Source organism: Synchiropus splendidus, chromosome 3 (assembly GCF_027744825.2).
Source record: "Synchiropus splendidus isolate RoL2022-P1 chromosome 3, RoL_Sspl_1.0, whole genome shotgun sequence".
In the NCBI taxonomy this organism is placed as follows: Eukaryota; Metazoa; Chordata; class Actinopteri; order Syngnathiformes; family Callionymidae; genus Synchiropus; species Synchiropus splendidus.
This window is the reverse complement of record NC_071336.1, coordinates 8,441,885-8,460,700: the sequence shown is the minus strand read 5'-3', so window position 1 is coordinate 8,460,700 and position 18,816 is coordinate 8,441,885. Positions and strand designations below refer to the sequence as shown.

Genomic DNA, 18,816 nt, shown 5'->3' with positions numbered 1-18,816 from the left:
ATCATGTGACCACCATCTGTCTGCAAATCGAAATTGCAATGGAAGGGAAAAGTGCCAGTTATTTTTATTTTTAAAAATCTACAACCAATTTTGCATATAGCTTCTTCTAGGTATATATCTGCAAGGAATTGACCACAAAAACTAAACTTCTACAGTTTAATGACCCTCTTTGATCCACAATAAATTGACGTGAAAAACGAATCACTTGACTGACATGGTGCAAGAGTGTCAGTTGGCAGTGACACACCGGTACACAACACACCCACGCAGCATTCCAGTAGAGACCACAACCATCATCATCATTGAGAAACATTAGGATGAGATGATGAGCGGTGGTTGGAATGATTACACATCCAGAGCACACTATGAGGATGTTAGAAGTTCGAAACATCCCCTTAAACAGCCTACTATTTTACAACATCTGTGGGGGTCCACAGATATGCAACAAAGCAGCATTGTGCAACCGTTTGAGTGTGCGTTTGTGGTGCGGCTGAGATTTTGAAACATTGCTGGCTTGCAAAAAGTAAATTAGGAGGAAACAAATCCTCAATAAAGAGTTTCCTCTTTCAAACTGGACTTAGGTCTAACTTTACAAAGACTGATGTAGCAGCTCTCATTACCATAGCAAACAAATGTAAAAATGGTTTCATACTGGGCACTGGCAGATGGCAACAGTGTAGCTGACATTAGTGCAAAGACATCAACAAGAGCCATTGGAAAAAAGCTGAAAAAACAGACTATTATTGCTGATTTCAGTGTACTACGGAGTTGCTGCAAGTCAAAGTTAGGAAAGATGGTTTTGCTTAGTATGTCCGGGGAGTAGTGACACTCTCTGCAGCTGTGAGTGTTTATTTACAAGTGCTACATTCAGCTATCCAGAGAATTATATGGGGAAATTGTCAAATTAAAATATGGTCAGCTCAGATCCCAGAAGGAGATGATGTGATTGAAACCCCAAGGACCTCACGCTAGTGATGCAACTGTTCTAAATATGTGGGGAGATATTGAGGCAGTGCCTTAAAAAAAGTCTTTTACAATGGGCTGTTTCATTGTTGCTCAGCGTCAAGAACATGGACTGAAATGGTTTCAATATCAAGAACATTTAACTGTAACAATGCGAGTTTGTTTTTTCATGTTATACTGTTGCATTTCAGTGCAAAACCTAGTCATCGCTGACCACATCTGGGGTGCACAGCGACTCCAGATCTTGTATGAGGGCGTGAGAGCTCCGTATGTGGTCCATCGCTGCTTCGCACTACCAGACCTCAAACCATGGTCAAAAGCTTCTGTGACAAAATTATTCAAACTAAGGCAGCCTCCTTTTCTAGTACAACTCAACGTCCAACAAAGACAGTGGAAACGTCCATAACAGTCACGTGTTTGGTTTCTTAGTATTTAATCCAAACCAAGCAATCTTGATCAATGTTTTGATGGGCAGCGATTATGCAAGCTTTATATTGAAGTTAAATAAGTTATTCTTTCAATACATCTCGAAGTATGTAGAATGTACTGTATGTATTTATCATTGAATCTTTCTGACTAAATCGTAGGACAAATATGGCTTAAGTCAGCATGAACCGATACTCTATTATGGTCAAAACACTCAACAAACATCCATATTTATTTCAAGCCTTAAATATAAACATCGTTCAAGCGGGTCCAAGTTCGGCTGCGTTTCCTCTGCATCGATGACAACGCTACCTCAACATCTGCATCATTTCCCCCAAAGTTTAATCGTGAAGCAGGAATTAAATGGTAATTTCACTCACCCAAACTGTTTGTAGAAGATTCCATTTAAGCAACTTGGAGTTTGCTCGGATCCAAAAGGCTTCTTAAAAGTTCAATCTGGACTTAAGTGTGTTTTCCATGCTGAGAGGAGTGTCAGACGTCACACTGAGAACTGCTGTCAGAGCAACACCAACACCGGAAATCAACAAAGCGTTAATTCAAATAAATGCACTGTTTTGCAGTGACTAAAAATGCAATTTTGAGCGCTAAAATAACATGAATGGGTGCTATAACATCACAACATACGGTTGTTTTGTTTTGCTATGTTTTGTTTTGTTTTGTTTTGGAGAAAAGTTACCGGAAGTTTTAGCATTACGGGATAGTCGTCCGTTAATTGAATAGTTACATATTCTGCACAACACAGCGCGCCATACCACTACACTGGCATATTTATATATATATAGCTAAGTTCAGATACATGCACCGCTACAACTAGTTTTATTTGACTTGTGAAGTTTTAAACTAAGAACTACATTGGAAATTAGCACTGTCCATGTATGATTGTTTGTCGCCATCGCGCGGTCAACATTTAAACTGCTGTAAAAGGGTTCGGTTCTTGAAAGAAGAGAAAAACGAAATTAGGCTCATTTAAATCCAATTTAAATTATGTCTTTCTTCTACAAACCTTTTATGCTTTAGAAATATATGTATATCTTAGAGTTGTTTTTTTTTTTTTCAAACAATTAATACCAAAATAGACCGATAAAAACATTCCCTTCTCAATATCTTCTCTTTATTTTGATTTGAATTACAAAACATTATTATAAAATAGTGACGCCGAGAGAATAAATAATGTTATCATATTAAACATGGTGTCCATAAAGTATGGACGCATGGGTCAAAATACAACGTCAAACAACATTTTCAATATGAATACAACTCTTCATCTCATACCATCCTCAGTAGGACTTCCATCATTTGAAATCCAAATATTGATCTAATGCGAAGAACGGACGTGAGGGATTCACAAACCCTTTGCAACATCAACATTTGCACGAATTTTTGAAAACGATGTTTGATGCTGTATTTGTACCAATGTGAAGAGATTTAATGGACTCCCAGCATTTGTTTTTGTTGAACCATGAGAGCGGAACTGTTTATCGCGCTGTTGCTGCTTCTTGGCGGAAGCCAGAGTGTGTAGCACCAGGAGAACACCGGCTCTTCAACATGGAGTCGTCCGTGGCAGTGATCTCTGAAGGAGAGCCGTTTCTCTTACATCATTGGTGAGTAACACGAGCCGATTCGACTCTGCTCATTTAATCTCAATTATAGTTTCATCTTCATTTTGAATACTGAGTTTATATATTACAGTACGTGTCAATTTCACCGACTTGACTAATGCTCCATAACCATGAACGGTATGCTCTGGTTAGTTTGCAAAGATGATTCTCTTCTTGAAAGCACGTTCCATTGATCGAAACTAAACCGTGTCCTTGATAGTCGTAGCTTTTATATAAGTATGTCAGGTATTTGGGACAAATGCATAAAGGTTATTCACGTTCTTGGAACTAAGACGATTTAATACGTGTCCTTGTAAATGTCAAAAACGTCTGATTTTGCTGCTGTTTCACTTGCAGATCTAGATGGCTTCATAATGAAGTCTTCCCACGTCTTGCTCCGGCTCCTGGCTCAGTCTGCCAGGTCCCTGGAGGCCACTCAGGTCCACTGGGCCTCCTCCAGGGTCCTGCAGTCTACACAGAAACAGGTACAATTACATGTGTCATGGGCCCTAGCCCGAATAAATACAAGGGATCAAGACAGACTTCCAGTTCGCCATATCATTATGTAGAAGAGCGTCTTTTAAGTGACTGGACATTCAGATAGAAAGAAAGTATTGTGAGAAATTGTGTCACTTGTACAGCACTGAAACGTGGCCATATATAATCTTCTATTGTGTCAATTTTGTCCCTCACATGACGCTGAAGAAGAGGCTAAGGCGAAAGGTAGATTCTTCTCAACTGATCTATGTCATTCCAGGTGATGAGGAAGTTCCATGTTAGCCCATTATGCCCAAAGGGTCGACCATTGCCTGTGGACTTCCAAGATGAGGAGAAGAAAGACAAGTCTTTGGTGGTCCATGATGACCTGTTTGAACAAGTGACCAGGAATAACAAAACCAAAGCTTCATTCAACAAGGTGATTGAAGTTTTCAACAAGAGAGATGTGAGGCGGCGGGGTCACGTGGAGTTCATCTACGCTGCTCTGAAGAAGATGCCGGAGTACGGCGTGGAGAGGGATGTTGCTGTCTACAACAAGCTGCTGGATGTTTTCCCTAAAGAAGTCTTTGTTCCGAGGAACTTCATCCAGCGGATGTTCAATCACTATCCCCGGCAGCAGGAGTGTGGAGTGCAGGTCCTGGAGCAGATGGAGACGTATGGTGGGTTGAGCCGTCTGCTGAATGTCGACAGCAAAACTCTTGGCTCTTACATAACCTTCAAATTTCAGGTCTCACGCCCAATGTGGAAACCAAGGTCCTACTCCACCAGATTTTCGGGCCCAAGAGTCACCCTGTGAGAAAGTACCAGCGTGTCATGTACTGGTTCCCCAGGTTTAAACATGCAAACCCGTTTCCACTGCCTGCGGAGCTGCCGGAAGACCCAGTGGACCTGGCCCGCCTCAGTCTCGCTCGCATCGCTAATGACCGGGACGCTAAGGTCACTGTGTACCAGGTGAGTCATGAACTCGGGACTGACACGTGGGATTTGGATAATTTTTTAAAACCATACTTACGAATGAGAACATGTTTCTCTAAAAGAAGAAGTGTTTAATCTGACTGCTTCCACTGTCCACATGAGTCCCCAGTCGTGAATGTTCCCACTGAGCTGTGAGGAATGTTTTGAAAAGGGAGACATGTTCACTTAACTGCCACGATGATTAGATTTGTCTGCTTGTTACGTGTGTTACCCCATGCTGCTCTCATGTGTGGAACTTTTGGCCAAGGATGAAAACTTTGGCTTCAGTTTGGTTCAGAGTCCTGATTAAGGATAGCCATTTGTTTTGGATGGTTAGGTTTAGGGTGAGTGGCTGGGAAAGCATTATGTCAATGAAATGTCTCCTCAAAGATAGAGGTACGTGCATGTGTGTGAATGTAAAACTTATTCCTGGGTTGAACAGTACTTGTTTGCCTCAGACGCCGTGCACTGACATCACCGAGAGCGGAGAGGAGGTCACACTTCCACATATTGTCGGTGAGGAGCCCCTGTTCACTCCACTCCACAGTACAACCTGGTACAACTCCACTAAACAGTATGAAATGTTCATATTCATCTGTCAGGTATCCAGAGTCCTGACCAGATGGAGCTGCTGGCCAAACACAACCCAAGCAGGCCTGTGTTTGTGGAGGGGCCCTTCCCCCTCTGGCTGAGGAAGACCCTGGTCCACTACTACGTGCTGAGAGCCGAGCCCACGCCGCCGGAAGAGAAGGTGGGTCACGCAGGTTGATTGATGCAGAAGAACAGTAAAAAAGGAAAAAAAAAGGGCTGAGTGAGACATCCTGCAGCTAAAAGCCTGCAAGCGTCTTCATTCTTTTGTGTGTTTTCTTTGGCAGGTAGAGGAAGTGTACGACCCAGAGAGATGTTTCGACTATCCTCTCCAACTGGACCTGGATTATGACCGGGACCTGGGAGACATAGAGGAATTCAATGTGGACGACTGTAAGATGGAGGGTTCATGGATGACACATCATGCTTGTGTTCTATAATCTTCATTCTGTATCCTGTTAGACTGTCACTCCCTCATCGTCTTCCTCTGGGCCTGTCTGTTGCACCATTTCTTTGCTACCTTCTTAGAATTGTCCTTAGTTTTCTCCACTTTTTCACTCCTGTTTCTTCCTTATTAGAATGTGGTCTACATCCACTTTATCACTGCATTTAACCATTTATTAAGAATTCACACAAAACTCTCAACCTCTCTTCTGTTCCGTGTGTAGTGGACGAGGGTCCCATCTTCTCCATGTGTATGACCGGCCAGGGCGACGAGTCCACCTTAAACCAGTGGATCTCTGGCCTACAGGAGACGAACCCCATTCTGGGTCAGGTCCCCACCTTGTTCCGCCTGAACTCTGGATCCAGAGAACTGCAGGGCGTGACAGACTCAGACCAGCAGCGTTCTCACAGAGAGTCTGCTAAAACAGAGGAGAGAACTGAAGAAGCTGAGACCATGGCTGAGGAGGAGGAGGAGCAGCGGAGGAACCAGCGGATGAAGCAGTGATGGAGCCAGACTTCTGTTTTTAATCAAGGGAAATGGTCCACCTGTTCAGTCATCACATCACATCCTCAGAGCTGTGTGCATGCGATAAATGTATGAACTGATGCTCAAGAGTCTCTGTGTCTGTGTTATGACCAACAAGATGTGGTGAACAAGATTAAACTAAATTAACTTAAACAGTAGATGTCTTGATTTCATTTAGAAACTTGGGTTGTCTTTATTATGGAACTAGACTTTAATAATGGAATACTTAGAATCACTTTGATTTTTTTTTTTTTTTTTTGCTGCAGTGATGCAATGTCTCACTCGTTCATTAGTCTCCACAGGTGATGCATCGAGAGCTGCTTCAGGCAAAACGTCCATTTTGAAACAACTGCATCCCAGCAGTTATTTTTAGTTTTATTTTGCTAAATTATTACTCATTTTTTTTCTTCAGAACTGTCATTTCTCCCCCTCCATTTTAGTTTTACCACCTGTCTTCCCTTAGTTCTATTTTTGTCACTTAAATTTGTATTGTCCACTTATGTTTTCACATTGAATTATAAACTAAAGAGAATAGCATAATCCTCACAGAAGAAAAAAACTAATAATCATGAAATAAGAAATCAAATGGGGAATCCAACTTGTCTTACACCGTAACATTCAAATTTACTCCAGTTTTACATCGGTTGTCATATGTCACATTGTCGCTACGTGTCAGTCGCTCCCTAATGTGGATTTTTTTCAGCACTGTCAGTTGTTCTTGATAAGGCGTCTCATTTTCCCCTTTCTCATGTAATAGCTTTTTTTTCCTGCTGTTCGCATTTTATCAAAATATTGATCTTCCTAAAGTGCAGTTTGTGAGGTACAATATATCTGGAGTTAGTGGAATACCATAATGGAAAATATTCAATGCATTATTATATGTGTCACTCTCCAAAATGTTTAAATTTTAGTGTCATCCAGAAGCTGTGTCAGTGCTAGGCATCTGTCTCACCACATTCGCACTAACATTGTAATTCTCTTTTCTCGCTTGCTCATTGATTTATGGTGTAATAAAGCATATGTTTTACCAGAAAAGTTGGGGACTGATGTTTTCTCCTTGTTTTGCACATTTTTGAATGCTTCATTCCTATTCCTATTTTGCATTTGTAACCAATGATGAAAATATTACTTGAATTATTTTTGTTCACTGGCTTTTACCATGTTTTTTTGTAGACATCTATGACAATCCTTTTTCCCAAACCATTTTTATCTTTGTTTCAAAAGGTATAAATTCATAAGTCACAGCTTTATCATTTTGAACTGGTTTTAACTTACTATCATAAGGAACCCACTCCAAGTTAATAGCTGTGATTAGTCCATATTTCCTGACTATGTCAAACCATAACTCTTTCACTCAGATTTCACTTTAGATTTTGTCTCACCATTATGCGCCACCTTTTTTTGACGACTTCCGGTTTCCGCCTCTGTGGGTTGCTCTAGGACACGTGCTGCTCACCAAAACACACCCAGTGTAGAAAGCACCATTCATTGTCAGGTCATCTTCCTGTGAAAGAAAACACTTCCATGGAGTTCATTATCTGACGCCTGAGGCTGTGCCCCAATTATTGACTTCCCTGTCACAGCAGCTTTGTTTAAAGGACGAGACCGCACTTGAAAGGATGACCAGCAGGAAATCCTCGCGTGACATCCGCTGCCCACCACCAGGCGACACGTCCGGTAGAATAAACGAAACGTGACCAGAAATGGAACCAAATGTACAAAAGGTTTATTCACTGAAATTGAATATCAAACACCTCGTTTATACAAGTCAGAAATACATTCTCAGACCTTAAATTAGCATCCTCGCTAGTGTGTCGTGTCTGTGAGAATAGTTTTTTTTTTTTTTCTAAACATGAAAATCACAGTTTGTTCCGATTTCTTCAGAATGTAAAAAAAAAAAATCACTGAAAACAGATGCATTCCAGACATTGTTTGCTACTCATGCTACTACTTCAGTCTGTAAATAATATTTACAGAACCTATGAGACGGAAACCATGGCCTCTGAAATCCCAGATTGTTGTGCATATGTACAGCAGCTGTGGAGAACTTAGCGTCAGAATGTACCAAGTAAAGTGAATAAAATTAAGGTTAAAAAAAAAAAGACTTACTTGGGGAAACTCTGCCGTGTAACTGTAAGTGGAATGTAACAAATCTACCGCAGACAAGGTGCTCCATTTGTGCAGCCAGAGGTCACCAAATTATTTACTCCTTATTTGGACTTGACCGTAATAGTTCCCATTATTCAGATGAGACAGCTGAATAAATGAAATGGCTTTCAGAAAGATCAGATGATCTCAGAAAAGGTACAACGGAATCATATGGTGATTCCTGCTCCGACGACAATAATGTCCGAAAACATAAATAAGACTGATACAAAAGTAGACGTCTTCCCGCCACGTCTGTAGTGTCCTCTTTTCTGTTCGTGGTTCAGTTTGAGTCTGCGTCTGAGAAACAAGAAACGAAACACACAGCTAAATAGAAATATATTCTCAACAATGCAAAACATTCCATTAGATGAGGGCTGCTCTTTCAGCAGCTTCATGATCAAAATAGGCGTGTAAAATGACGCAACGCTTGCTTTTTGTTGCACCCAATCAAACACACAGTTTAACCAATGGTATTTCAGTTGAAACAAGCAGCAGACTGACTGTGTTACTGTCTTCAGACACCTGACAGGTGAAAAGGTGTGCTCCGGACTGGTTGGAACAAAAACCTGCAGCCATCACAGCCCTTCCTGGAACCGTTTGGACGCCATTGAACTGGGCAGACGTGTATCACACAAGCTTTTTTTGTTTTTACTATATTGATCTTAAACGTGTATGAAACAGTGGCATCAGTTAAAAACAGACATAGTCTTCATGTTTTCAAGTTTTTGTACACTGTTCACTTGAAAACAGTCACAAAAAAACAACATTTTGTAGTTGATTGAACCACCCTTTGAGGTTTTTGGTTAAAAACGTTGACTACCTGCCACAGCTGCACTCTTCTGCTGCAGCTGGCTGGTGAAGAACCGCTCTCTCTGTGACAACTGTTTATCCCAGGCATCCAGTAGCCGCTGACGATCCAAAACCTCCAGCTCCATGGTCTGAGGATGCGCCTGGTCGATGTGAGCTTTGACCCCCTCCAGGCTGTGAGAGTACTGCAGCTCCCCACACACCATGCACACCAAAAGTTGGTTCAGCGGGTCGTAGTCCATGAGGTAGCAGTTCCTCCACAAGGCTACAGAGATGAAGTCCTCATCCTCGTGGTGGTCAGGCTCACCTGGAAAACCAACTACGGTCAAAGGGCTTCGTAGGAGCAGATGATTGTAATCCTCGGAAGACTTACTCGGTGCTGAGGCAGCTGCTGTGTTGTCGCAGAAGGTGAAAGATCCCTGCGCAGCACCGAAAGACTCACTAGTGAGGAAAGCAAAGAGTTGGTACATTCAGTCAACATACCACCACACAACAGCAGGGAGCCCACCTGGTCAACTGTTGTGAATCCTTATCCGCTTGTTCAGACGTCACCGCCAGAGCTCTCTGCATTCATCAGACAAGAGAAGCCATCTTCTTTAATAATGACAATATCATCTTCATCAAAACTGCTCAACCTTAACAGCACGCTAAGGTTGTGCTGTTAAGAGTGGTACGCTCAGACTCAGCTCAGAGTCTGAGCGTACCACTCAGACTCTTGCTGAGTGGTACGCTCAGCAAGAGTCTAAATATGAGAGAAGTTTCCTTGTCCTTGGCCCCTGGGACTAGACTCTAATGCAAATGATAGTAATTCCCCTTAAATTGTGGAGCTCAAACACCACACCGTCAGCTTTTTTTATTTTCATTTTTGTGGTGCTTCTTCTGCCAATACTACCTCCACCAACTCAAGTCTGGAAACCAGGAGTCAAGGCTAACAGAAAAACTCTGGTGATCAATGACTTGAGTCTTTGTTGAACCTCAGATTTGTTGTGTTGGTTAGTCCCAGCACGACGCTAATAATCTAGATTAGATGTTTTCCATTTGAACACAACTCTCCCGTGTGGGTGAGCTGTGAAGGTGAGCGGACAGGTAAGACCTCGCAGGTAGAGGAGGGTGTGACGTTCTTCGGGTGTAACGTCATCGAGGTCGTCGCTGCAGCCGTGTTAACACGCGCACATGAGTCGGCCGCGATATGTGACGTCGGCTGTGAACCGAGGTTTATAAACACAGCGCCGTGATGGGCTGACATGCTAACACTAGCAGGCTAACAGTCAGGAGTGTGTCGTGTGCTTGCTAGGCCGTCCGCTGACACCCAACAATCGAGTCATATGACAGCAACGGAGGCCAGGCCGAGGCAGATTCAAGCAAGTCACGGAACTGCAACCACGAAGGGCGCAGATGGCGCAAAAGAGACACTGTTGATGAGGAACCAGCGCCTGCGAGCTGTCAGACGTCACCGGAAGCGGCGTCACAAAATGAACGGTAACTCATCTGTTGATTCGGACCTTACGGGCCAACCTTCGCTCTCTACGCGAATCACTGAGCCTCGGGCGCCCGTGACCCTGTCGTCGGTTCACTGGGTTCCCCTCCTTGGACCACTTTTGATAGGTGCTGACCACGACTGAGCGGGAACAGCCGACCAGAGCTGCGGTATTGGAGATGCTCTGGCCCAGTCGCCGAGCCATCACAATCTGGCCCTTGTCATAGTCGGTTAAATCCTTCCGCTTGCCCATTTTGCCAGCTGCCACACATCTACTTTAAGGACAATAGGCTTGCTAGCAATTGGTTGTGGGGTGCTCTGACGTCAGTGGCGCGACAACCACGATAATCTCGTGAGAGCGAGGTTCAGCAGACAGGCTGGAGCTAGCTAGTGCTAATCCCGTTTTGTCAACAAACACACGCACGTGGTTTGTACTCAGACGAGTGCGTCTAAATACCAGCAGTCGAGTGTTCTAAACCTGACTGCTGCGAATTTCGCAATGGATCACCTGTAACCGTAATATAAATACTGCATATTATACGCAACAGAAGTGAGCAGCAGCACGCTGAGTGTTAAGATTCAGCATACGCACTGCTTTACACAATAATAATATCCATACCTGTGTATCATTTTGAGCAATAACATGAACTACACAAAAGCAAGTATGAACATTGATTTGCCTAATGCTGATAACATGAGTTAACTTGATCATTGCTGCTGTCAGTCAGAAATCACAATTACAGAAATACATTTTTTTAATTACTGGTTTTAGCAGAGACTTATGAATAGACCACTCATATGAAGTCAACTTAGATGACATCTTACATGTCTGTTAGTCCCAGACATTAACCATTACCTCTGATATTAATATGCCACCACTTTCGAGTCAATCATCGAGTCAAGCCAAGATGGATCCAAAATAGTCCTTAAAAGGTTCACCTAAGTTTCCATGATACCACTTAGGTTCATGTTCTTCCTTCCCATGTCAAGAGCCATGTTCAATTGAAAAATGGCAGTAATAAACAGTCCTCATAAAGGTACAGCTCCAGTTTTTGTTTTTAAAACAAACCCTCTTAGTGGTTTGCTCATGCACCTTGTGGTACAGTTATCAAATCTGCCATTCAGTTATGACGTTTTTTTTGGATTTAATCCAATAAGGCCTGTCTAATCTAATCTTCGTACACAAAAGTGGTAACTGTCAAGTGCTAAATACATGATGCCAGTGCCTATAATAACAGTGGAGATAGACTGACTCACAGCAGCAGTGGTGATGGAACTGACAGTTAAATGGTTATGTAATCGAGAAAGTTTAAATTGGGAAAAAAGGAACATCATCTTAAAAACAATAACTGATACACACCTAACCACATTGACAACATGCGCTCAAACCTGTGTCAGCAGGTCCTGTGCCGCTGGGATGGGTCTCCACTTGTTGGAAGTCGTCCCAGCTGTGACAGCTTGAATCCGATTAGCTTTCCTTGCCCGCTGCTCTTTCTTCTTTATCCTCCAGTATTCCCTTTTCCTCTTCATGAAGTCTTCCTCAGGCTCACCAGGGATTCGTTTGGGAGGAACCAGATTGTTCAAAGGTGCCATTTCTGTTGGAAGTGGGCTGATGTTTTCAGGGCTGTGTGATAGTTTTACAGGACTGAGTCCAGAGACTGCAGACGGCCAGAGCGGTTCGATAGGATGCAGGTCCATGCTTGAAAGGGGGTTGTCTGGTGGGATTAGAGTCGGAAGAGGGAGAGGCGAGTCCACGCCTGGAATTTTGGCAGTCCACTCATCATTGGATGGTTTGAAAAGAGGGTCATCTCCAGAGTGGTCAAACGCTTCAAGAGCTGGATCCTGAAAAATACATTACATTTCACAATGGACATGTGCAATTGAAAAGAAAACCTGAATGTGAGTTTGAAATATGGTACCAATTGCTACAATCATACAGCGTAAAAAGTCATATACCTTCTTTATCACTTTACTTCCCTCTGAAGTTATATAAACTTGTTAAAACTCCCCATTCATCATTTTTGCAAAATGTCAATACTATTTATGAGCCCAAGACCAACTGAAGAGGTCACCTTGCTGATCAACTTTATTGAGGTAGCTGCGATAAAAGTGGTGAAAATAGCAGCTTTACCTGTACATCTATCTGTGCCTCCCTCTGCCGGGCCCGTAGTCGAGCTCTCTGCTGTCTCTTCATCAGCTTCCAGTACTCTCGTTTCTCCTGCAGACTGGTCCTGCCGCTCTGCTTCAAGCTTAACTTCTGCATGGCCCAGTTTTGCCCCTTCTGCTGTTTGCAGAGTTTCAACTGTGAGAGCTGCTGCTGGGACATGGCCTGTTGTGAAGGCTGCGCATGTTGAGTGATCCTTGGACGAAGTCTCAGATTCCTGATGTGTGACGCTGGGTCCTGAACAGCTTCCACCTTGCACAGGCTAACGATGACATTGGGTGATGTTTGAGCATCGTGGTCACAAGTGGAAGGTGGAGCTTCATCTGACGCCAGCGGCGGGGGAGTCTTTTGGCTCAGCTCATTACAAAGAGGGCTTGATGACACTTCAGGCTCACTGGCATCTGCTTTTATGTGTAGCTTCAAGTCACTCGTCATTTCAGGAGAATCTTGTTCAGGAATCAGTTCTGACAATTTTGGTTTTGTGTCTTCTTCAGGAATGTCCTCGACGGCTTCTGTTTTGATCTCAGTCTGCACAGATTGCCTGTCGGTCACAGTGCTAAGTGTTTCCTCCAGGAGCTTCTTCATGGAGGCCACTGCTTGCAGAGTGGTAATTTGGCTTTCTGCAGCTTGTGCTGGGTTGACCTCTATCTGAGGGGGTTCAACTGCTGGAAGTGCTGAGTTTGAAGGCTCCATAAGTGAATGGATGACTTGGTCAGGGCAGGGATCGATGATATCAGCTGCTACAGACTCAGTTTCCTGCTTTATTTTACCTACATGCAGCTCTGCAGTACCTTTTCTCGAATGACTGTTGGCTAATTCTGACCTGTTTAGCAGCCCAGTGTTTACTGCTATTTGTCTGGAGGCTTTTCTTCTTTGTATAGTTGAATTGACTCTTGCATGAAAAACACCCAGCTTAAGTCGAGCTGCGCGAGCTGCTCGTTGTTCGCGCTTTTTCACCCTCCAGTACTCCCTCTTCTTGGCCATCCTTTCCTCTTCTGTCAAATTGGGATCAAACAAAACTCTTGACAAAGATGGAACACTACTTGAGACGGCCATTTTCATCACACAGCCGCCATGGTCAGACTCGGCAGTAGGTCCTGTGACAAGAGAACTGTGCATCTGCAGGGGATGAGTGAGCGAAGGCTGGCCAGCAGCTTGGACAGTTGGGCTTTTAATGGGATCCACTGGTTTGATTGAGAGCAGTCCCGATGGCTTGGGGGCCAATGCTCCAGACAGTGGAACAGAGATTTTCACTCTGGGTAACCGTGGTGACTGGGAAGCCGGCTTCTCAGAAATGGGCGTAGCGGTTCTCCATTTTGTGTCAGGAGGTGGTTGAGAAACAGTCGTATTTTTTGATACACCACATTGCTTTTCTTCACTTAAGAACTCTGAACTCTGAGAAATGTTGAAAGTCATTGTACCATCTTCCTTGATAAAACCTCCAATGGTCTCTGAAGCAGAAGTTAGAGGACTTTCCGATATATGGCTTAAATTTCTCGATCTCCTGATCTCCTCCAAGATTGACTGATAGCGCTTCACTCTGCGCATAAAGGAGTCCCTCTCTGCCAGCCGAGCCTTCGCTTCCATGGACATCTTTGCCCGCTGCTCCCTTTTCTTAATCCGCCAGTACTCTCTTCGCTTGGCTATGATCTGCTCAAGGCTGTCATTGGGATCAATTTTGGGAACATTTCGGGAGCCAAATCCAGAAACTAGGGAGAGTTTTCCTCTTGCATTTCTTGGATTCACCACTTTCTGAGCTTCGTTATGTCGATGTCTGGGTGTTTTGCATCTGGCTCTCCCTCGACAAGAAGTGGGCACAGCAGCATGAGTTGGAGATCGGCCCATCTGTTGACCAAAGGAACACCCAATTTGAAGTTTTTGGTTTTCCCTTTTGGCCACAGTTTTAACTCGATTCCACTGTTTCTGGCCCACTCCATTAAAAAACGTCTTTGGTGGGAGATGAGACGGAAGTCTGTTTTCATTAAGGGCTGAATTTTGTGCAGCTCTGCCCCCTGAATTCACATCTGTTCTCTGCGTCTTCAGCGTGGTCTTACCTAGCCTTGCAGCCAGCTTTGCTCTCTGCTCCCTCTTTTTGATTCTCCACTGCTCTCTGCGCCTCGCTGCCTTCTCCTCCTCTGACACCAGCAAACTTTGTGAGTTGACTACACATCTGCTTCTTTGAGTACGTCCCAAAAGAGATTTTGTACCAATTTGAGGAACTGTTTTGTCCCTTGTTTTGACAGCATTTGATCCACATTGAGAGAAATTAAGAGTTGTACATGAATTCACAGTTTGCTTCGCTTGAAGTGCGTCTTGTGCTTTTTGTGATTCAGAGACTGACATCTGTTGCATAGAAACACAAGGCTGAGGTTTAATTCTAGAAGAGCTGCCATTTCTAACTCTGCCATTTCGGACAGCAGGCACCAAGGAGCTGTTGTAGAGTTGGGTTCTATTGGTTGTAAGTGAGGCAAAGGTTCCGCTCTCAGGAACTCTGGCTGACGCCGATACTGTAGCTGAGATGAAACATGACGATGGCACCTGAGGTGAGTTCTCAAACCACTTCTCATTTTGTACTTCACCTACTTCCTCTGTTAAGTCTTCAACTTTTATTTCCTTTTGACGAAGTGCATACACATTGCTGATTTTGCGTGACGGATCATCTGTACACAGAGAGTTTACAGTTGGAGGATCACTGATATTTCCACAACTGTCTCCTCTCTGGACTCCTGCTCTTTCCGATCGCCGAGCTCTTTGCTCTCGTTTCTTGTTTCTCCAGTACTCTCTCTTTTGGGCAAGTGTGGCATCATCATACTCTGAGGCAGGCCGGTACCGATGGGAACGACTCTTACCTTTCATCGTTGACAATATATTGAAACCTTGCACTGCATCGGTGCTTATCCAAAAATATTGAAAGACTTCCCCCAGTCCTGCAGCGCCCCAGTTTCCATGGTTTTCTTCTGTATCATTTCAAAGGGAAGATTAGAAGTGCGTTGTTTTCTCCTGATCGCTCCACCAACATGGTATCAGAATAGAGGGCTTCTGCAAAACAAAAACACATTTTCATTATTTCAAATTGTATTTCAAATTGTGCAACCATGTCAATACATCAGATTATGTTAATATGTATTTATCTTTTATTGAATAAAAGTAAATGAAAAAAAGATAACAGAGACAATAGTTAAACTAAATTAGAACAGTGATCAACAATTAACAACAAGATTATGCGTAAAATATGAAGGATCTTCTGCTAACAAAAACACCCTGAGTCCAGACTATGTGGACCTTATTTTGGCAAAACTATCGTTCAACAATGGCCCAGAATATTTGGTAAAAACCAAGGAGCTGATGGTGGACCTCTACAGGCACCAATGCTCCCCACCTGCACTGGTGAACATCCTAAACAACAAATTGGACTGGACTAAAAACACTACTACTACTACTACTATTTCCCACAACTTCATCATAAAGTTGATGAGCCATACGCTCATCAACTTTATCCCTCTATAGTTGCCACAACACTGGACATCTCCCTTGTTCTTGGAGATGGGCACCAACACACTTCTCCTCCATTCCCCAGGGATCTTCTCACTCTCAAAGACCTTGTTAAATGTTCTCATCAAAAAGTCTACGGCCACCTCTCCTAAACGCTTCCACACCTCCGCAGGTGTATCATCAGGACCCACTGCCTTTCCACTCTTCATCCTCTTCAATGCCCTTCTCACTTTAGCTTTACTAATCTTTGCCACTGTGATGGAAAAAATATTGTTCTGTTCCGATGAATGGAAAGTTACTGACATTGCTCAGACTTATAGAAAGTTACTGTGGAGGCTGCCTCGTTGTTTTTTGTTAAACCATTCCTTGTTATCAGAACTCTGAGTATAGACTGAGCATCTCACAGATGCTCAAGGTTGTTGCTACATTCTTGCTGGTTATCTCCAATGTTATTGTGTACCCCTCCAGTCCAGTGATTGAAGTGTGTGCTCGCTGAGAATTCCTCGGTGAGATTTTCAACTTCATACTGTGAACTTGTCTTCTCACTCTCTTTGCAAAGATTCTTCAATAAATATTCATAAAAGACAATGCTCTCTTTATTGAAGTCAAGAAATTCCACAACATTACGTCCTGATCTACGATGGTCACTCCTTCTATTCTTTGTTCGCTCTCCTTTTCCTCATTCACCAGCTCTTCAAAGTACTCTTTCCATCTCAGCATCACACTTCTGTTATCAGTCAAAACATTTCCCTCTCTATCCTTGCTCACCCTAACCTGCTGCATGTCCTTCCCATCTCTATCTCGCTGCCTTGCAATCCTGTACAAATCCCTCTCACCCTCCTTACCGTCCAACCTCACATACAAGTCCTCGTAGGCCCTCTGTTTGGCCATTGACACCACTACCTTTGTCTGTTGCTGAGCCTCCCTGTACTCCTGTCTACTCTCTTCTGTTCTCTCAACATACCTTATACCATACTTTTTCTTAGCTAACCTCTTCCTTTGTACAGACTCCTGCACTTCTCCGTTCCACCACCAAGTCTCCTTATATGCAATGCTAGTTCAGATTGATGAATTTATGATCAGCCCTTGTTGTTTGTGTGTTATTCATTATTTATAAGTTGTTTCTATTATTGCTGTTTATTTCATTGTCTTGTTATGATGATGATGATGATTATGATTATGTTCATGACAGCACTTTATTCCAAAGTACTTTCCTAGTTGGTGGGATCCCCACTGACCATGACAATAAAGCTGATTCTGATTCTGAGACAGCCTGTTTCCTGTTGCTTTGTGTGCATCTTCGCTGTTTGCTGTGTGTCTTTGATGTGTTGGTTGTCTTTGATGTCTTAGTGTCTTTGCTTGTCGCTGCCGTGACACGTTTAATTTCCCCACTGTGGTACAAATAAAGGACATTAATCTAAGATAGGACTGCAATGAGTAGTCGACATAGCAATCCATAAATCAGTAATAATGTCAAGCATAGAAACACGACACAATGGGAACTAGACTGTAAAAGTGAGATGCAACTTTTCCCAAATAGTTTAACATTTGACGCAATAAAAGTGCACAGAATTTATTACACATATTATTTCGTCTTTTACTTTTTAACAACACTAATAGTGTGAATATACCAATCAAATCTAGTTTCGATCATCATTCATTTTACATAACGACAGGTAACATTTGAAATGTTTTAAAACATAATCGCCTATACAATAAGGAAGACTTCTTTGCATTGACCAGCCTCTTCGTGTAAGCCTTAATTTGAGGATGGGGGCTTCAAAACAAACTAGGTCATTATAACTGGGTTTCAGTTTGGTTAAGCGCATAATATTCACCGTAGTGGTACGGTAGTTCTGGAACACGTTTTCAGACTAGCCTTGTGTTTGGCATGGATCTCATGTCCAGAGATGGAGGCACACGCTGGTTGAATGGAGCACACCTGGTTTCTCACTAGAGTCTCTGCTCAGCAGAAGACATTGACATGAAACTGCAAGTACATACCTGTCTTTTGCATCTAAGCGGAATGTTTTTAAGTCATGGCAATATTTACAAGAGGCCAGTTCATGATTCCAACATGTTGTTGATGCAGCTACCAGACGCAGAAAGGAAGATGAAGGACGCTGTCCCTTTAAATGCTGTCTTCCCTGTCTATGTCAAGCTTGTCGACCCCAACCCTTTTACGTTTACTCTACCCTCGTAAAACCAAACAACACAATATATATTGCCGTTACGCTGATGCGTGTGCGGGATGGGGCAACAGAAACATGTCGTAAATCCTGTCTGAAGCTGAGTGTCTCTCGGTGTGACACAATGGACAGCCCTTCCTGTTGTCCACACGCTCTGGCTGACGGGGACAGACAGACGCTCGAGTCGAAACTGAGGACAGCAGCACACGTGTGGAAACAAAAACATGCATCTCCGTTACCTTGAGCGACACCTAACTTTCCGTGACAGTGACAGAGTGGAGGTTTTGGGCGGCTGCTAGCAGCGTACATGAGCAGAGACGCGGCAGCTAGCAGCAGCAGCAGCCCGCCTGTCGAGCTCTCAGGAGGCTGCCTTGACAACCCAGCCAAGTACCAGGATGTTAGACCTGGATTCGGACGCGTCCGCGCTTCTCAGCGGGCGTGTTCCCATCTCAGCCATAACGACTGAATATCAAAGCTGTATTTGCCGTTTTAAAATATGGTTGCACATGCATATACCTATG

General features: G+C 43.4%; 3 protein-coding genes across 8 annotated transcripts in view; 1 reads left to right on the top strand and 2 right to left on the bottom strand.

Annotated features, from left to right (window-relative positions):
- The window catches only part of eml3 (EMAP like 3), a 29,581-nt gene extending 27,680 nt beyond the window's left edge, over positions 1 to 1,901 (bottom strand). For both annotated transcript variants that reach the window (XM_053860724.1, XM_053860725.1), the window contains exon 1: positions 1,770 to 1,901. In XM_053860724.1, coding sequence (XP_053716699.1) covers positions 1,770 to 1,794 — 25 coding nt within the window. In that variant the 5' untranslated portion in view covers positions 1,795 to 1,901. The remainder of the gene's footprint in view (positions 1 to 1,769) is intronic.
- A 1,015-nt stretch (positions 1,902 to 2,916) lies between these two features.
- On the top strand, positions 2,917 to 7,026 carry ecsit (ECSIT signaling integrator). Its single transcript, XM_053859717.1, has 8 exons — positions 2,917 to 3,011; positions 3,366 to 3,493; positions 3,766 to 4,165; positions 4,234 to 4,457; positions 4,919 to 4,976; positions 5,063 to 5,211; positions 5,336 to 5,441; positions 5,717 to 7,026. Exons 2-8 carry the CDS (start codon positions 3,383 to 3,385, stop codon positions 5,995 to 5,997), a joined length of 1,329 nt encoding a protein of 442 aa, XP_053715692.1. The 5' UTR covers positions 2,917 to 3,011; positions 3,366 to 3,382; the 3' UTR covers positions 5,998 to 7,026.
- Positions 7,027 to 7,729: 703 nt separating this feature from the next.
- si:dkey-28a3.2 (zinc finger translocation-associated protein) lies at positions 7,730 to 18,739 on the bottom strand. Of its 5 annotated transcripts, XR_008414169.1 has the most exons (8): positions 18,535 to 18,729; positions 12,582 to 15,653; positions 11,840 to 12,292; positions 9,482 to 9,537; positions 9,347 to 9,414; positions 8,987 to 9,280; positions 8,128 to 8,463; positions 7,730 to 8,055 (listed from the first exon to the last, which is right to left on the bottom strand). XR_008414169.1 is itself a non-coding variant. In XM_053859713.1 (7 exons), the coding sequence occupies exons 2-7, from the start codon at positions 15,468 to 15,470 to the stop codon at positions 8,447 to 8,449; spliced, it is 3,777 nt and encodes a 1,258-aa protein (XP_053715688.1). In that variant the 5' UTR covers positions 15,471 to 15,653; positions 18,535 to 18,729; the 3' UTR covers positions 7,730 to 8,446. The 5 variants fall into 5 exon arrangements, 3 of the variants coding, with proteins under 3 accessions (XP_053715688.1, XP_053715689.1, XP_053715691.1); XM_053859713.1 differs by having other exon boundaries at positions 7,730 to 8,463; XM_053859714.1 differs by having other exon boundaries at positions 7,730 to 8,463; positions 12,582 to 15,650.
- Between the last annotated feature and the right edge of the window lie 77 nt (positions 18,740 to 18,816).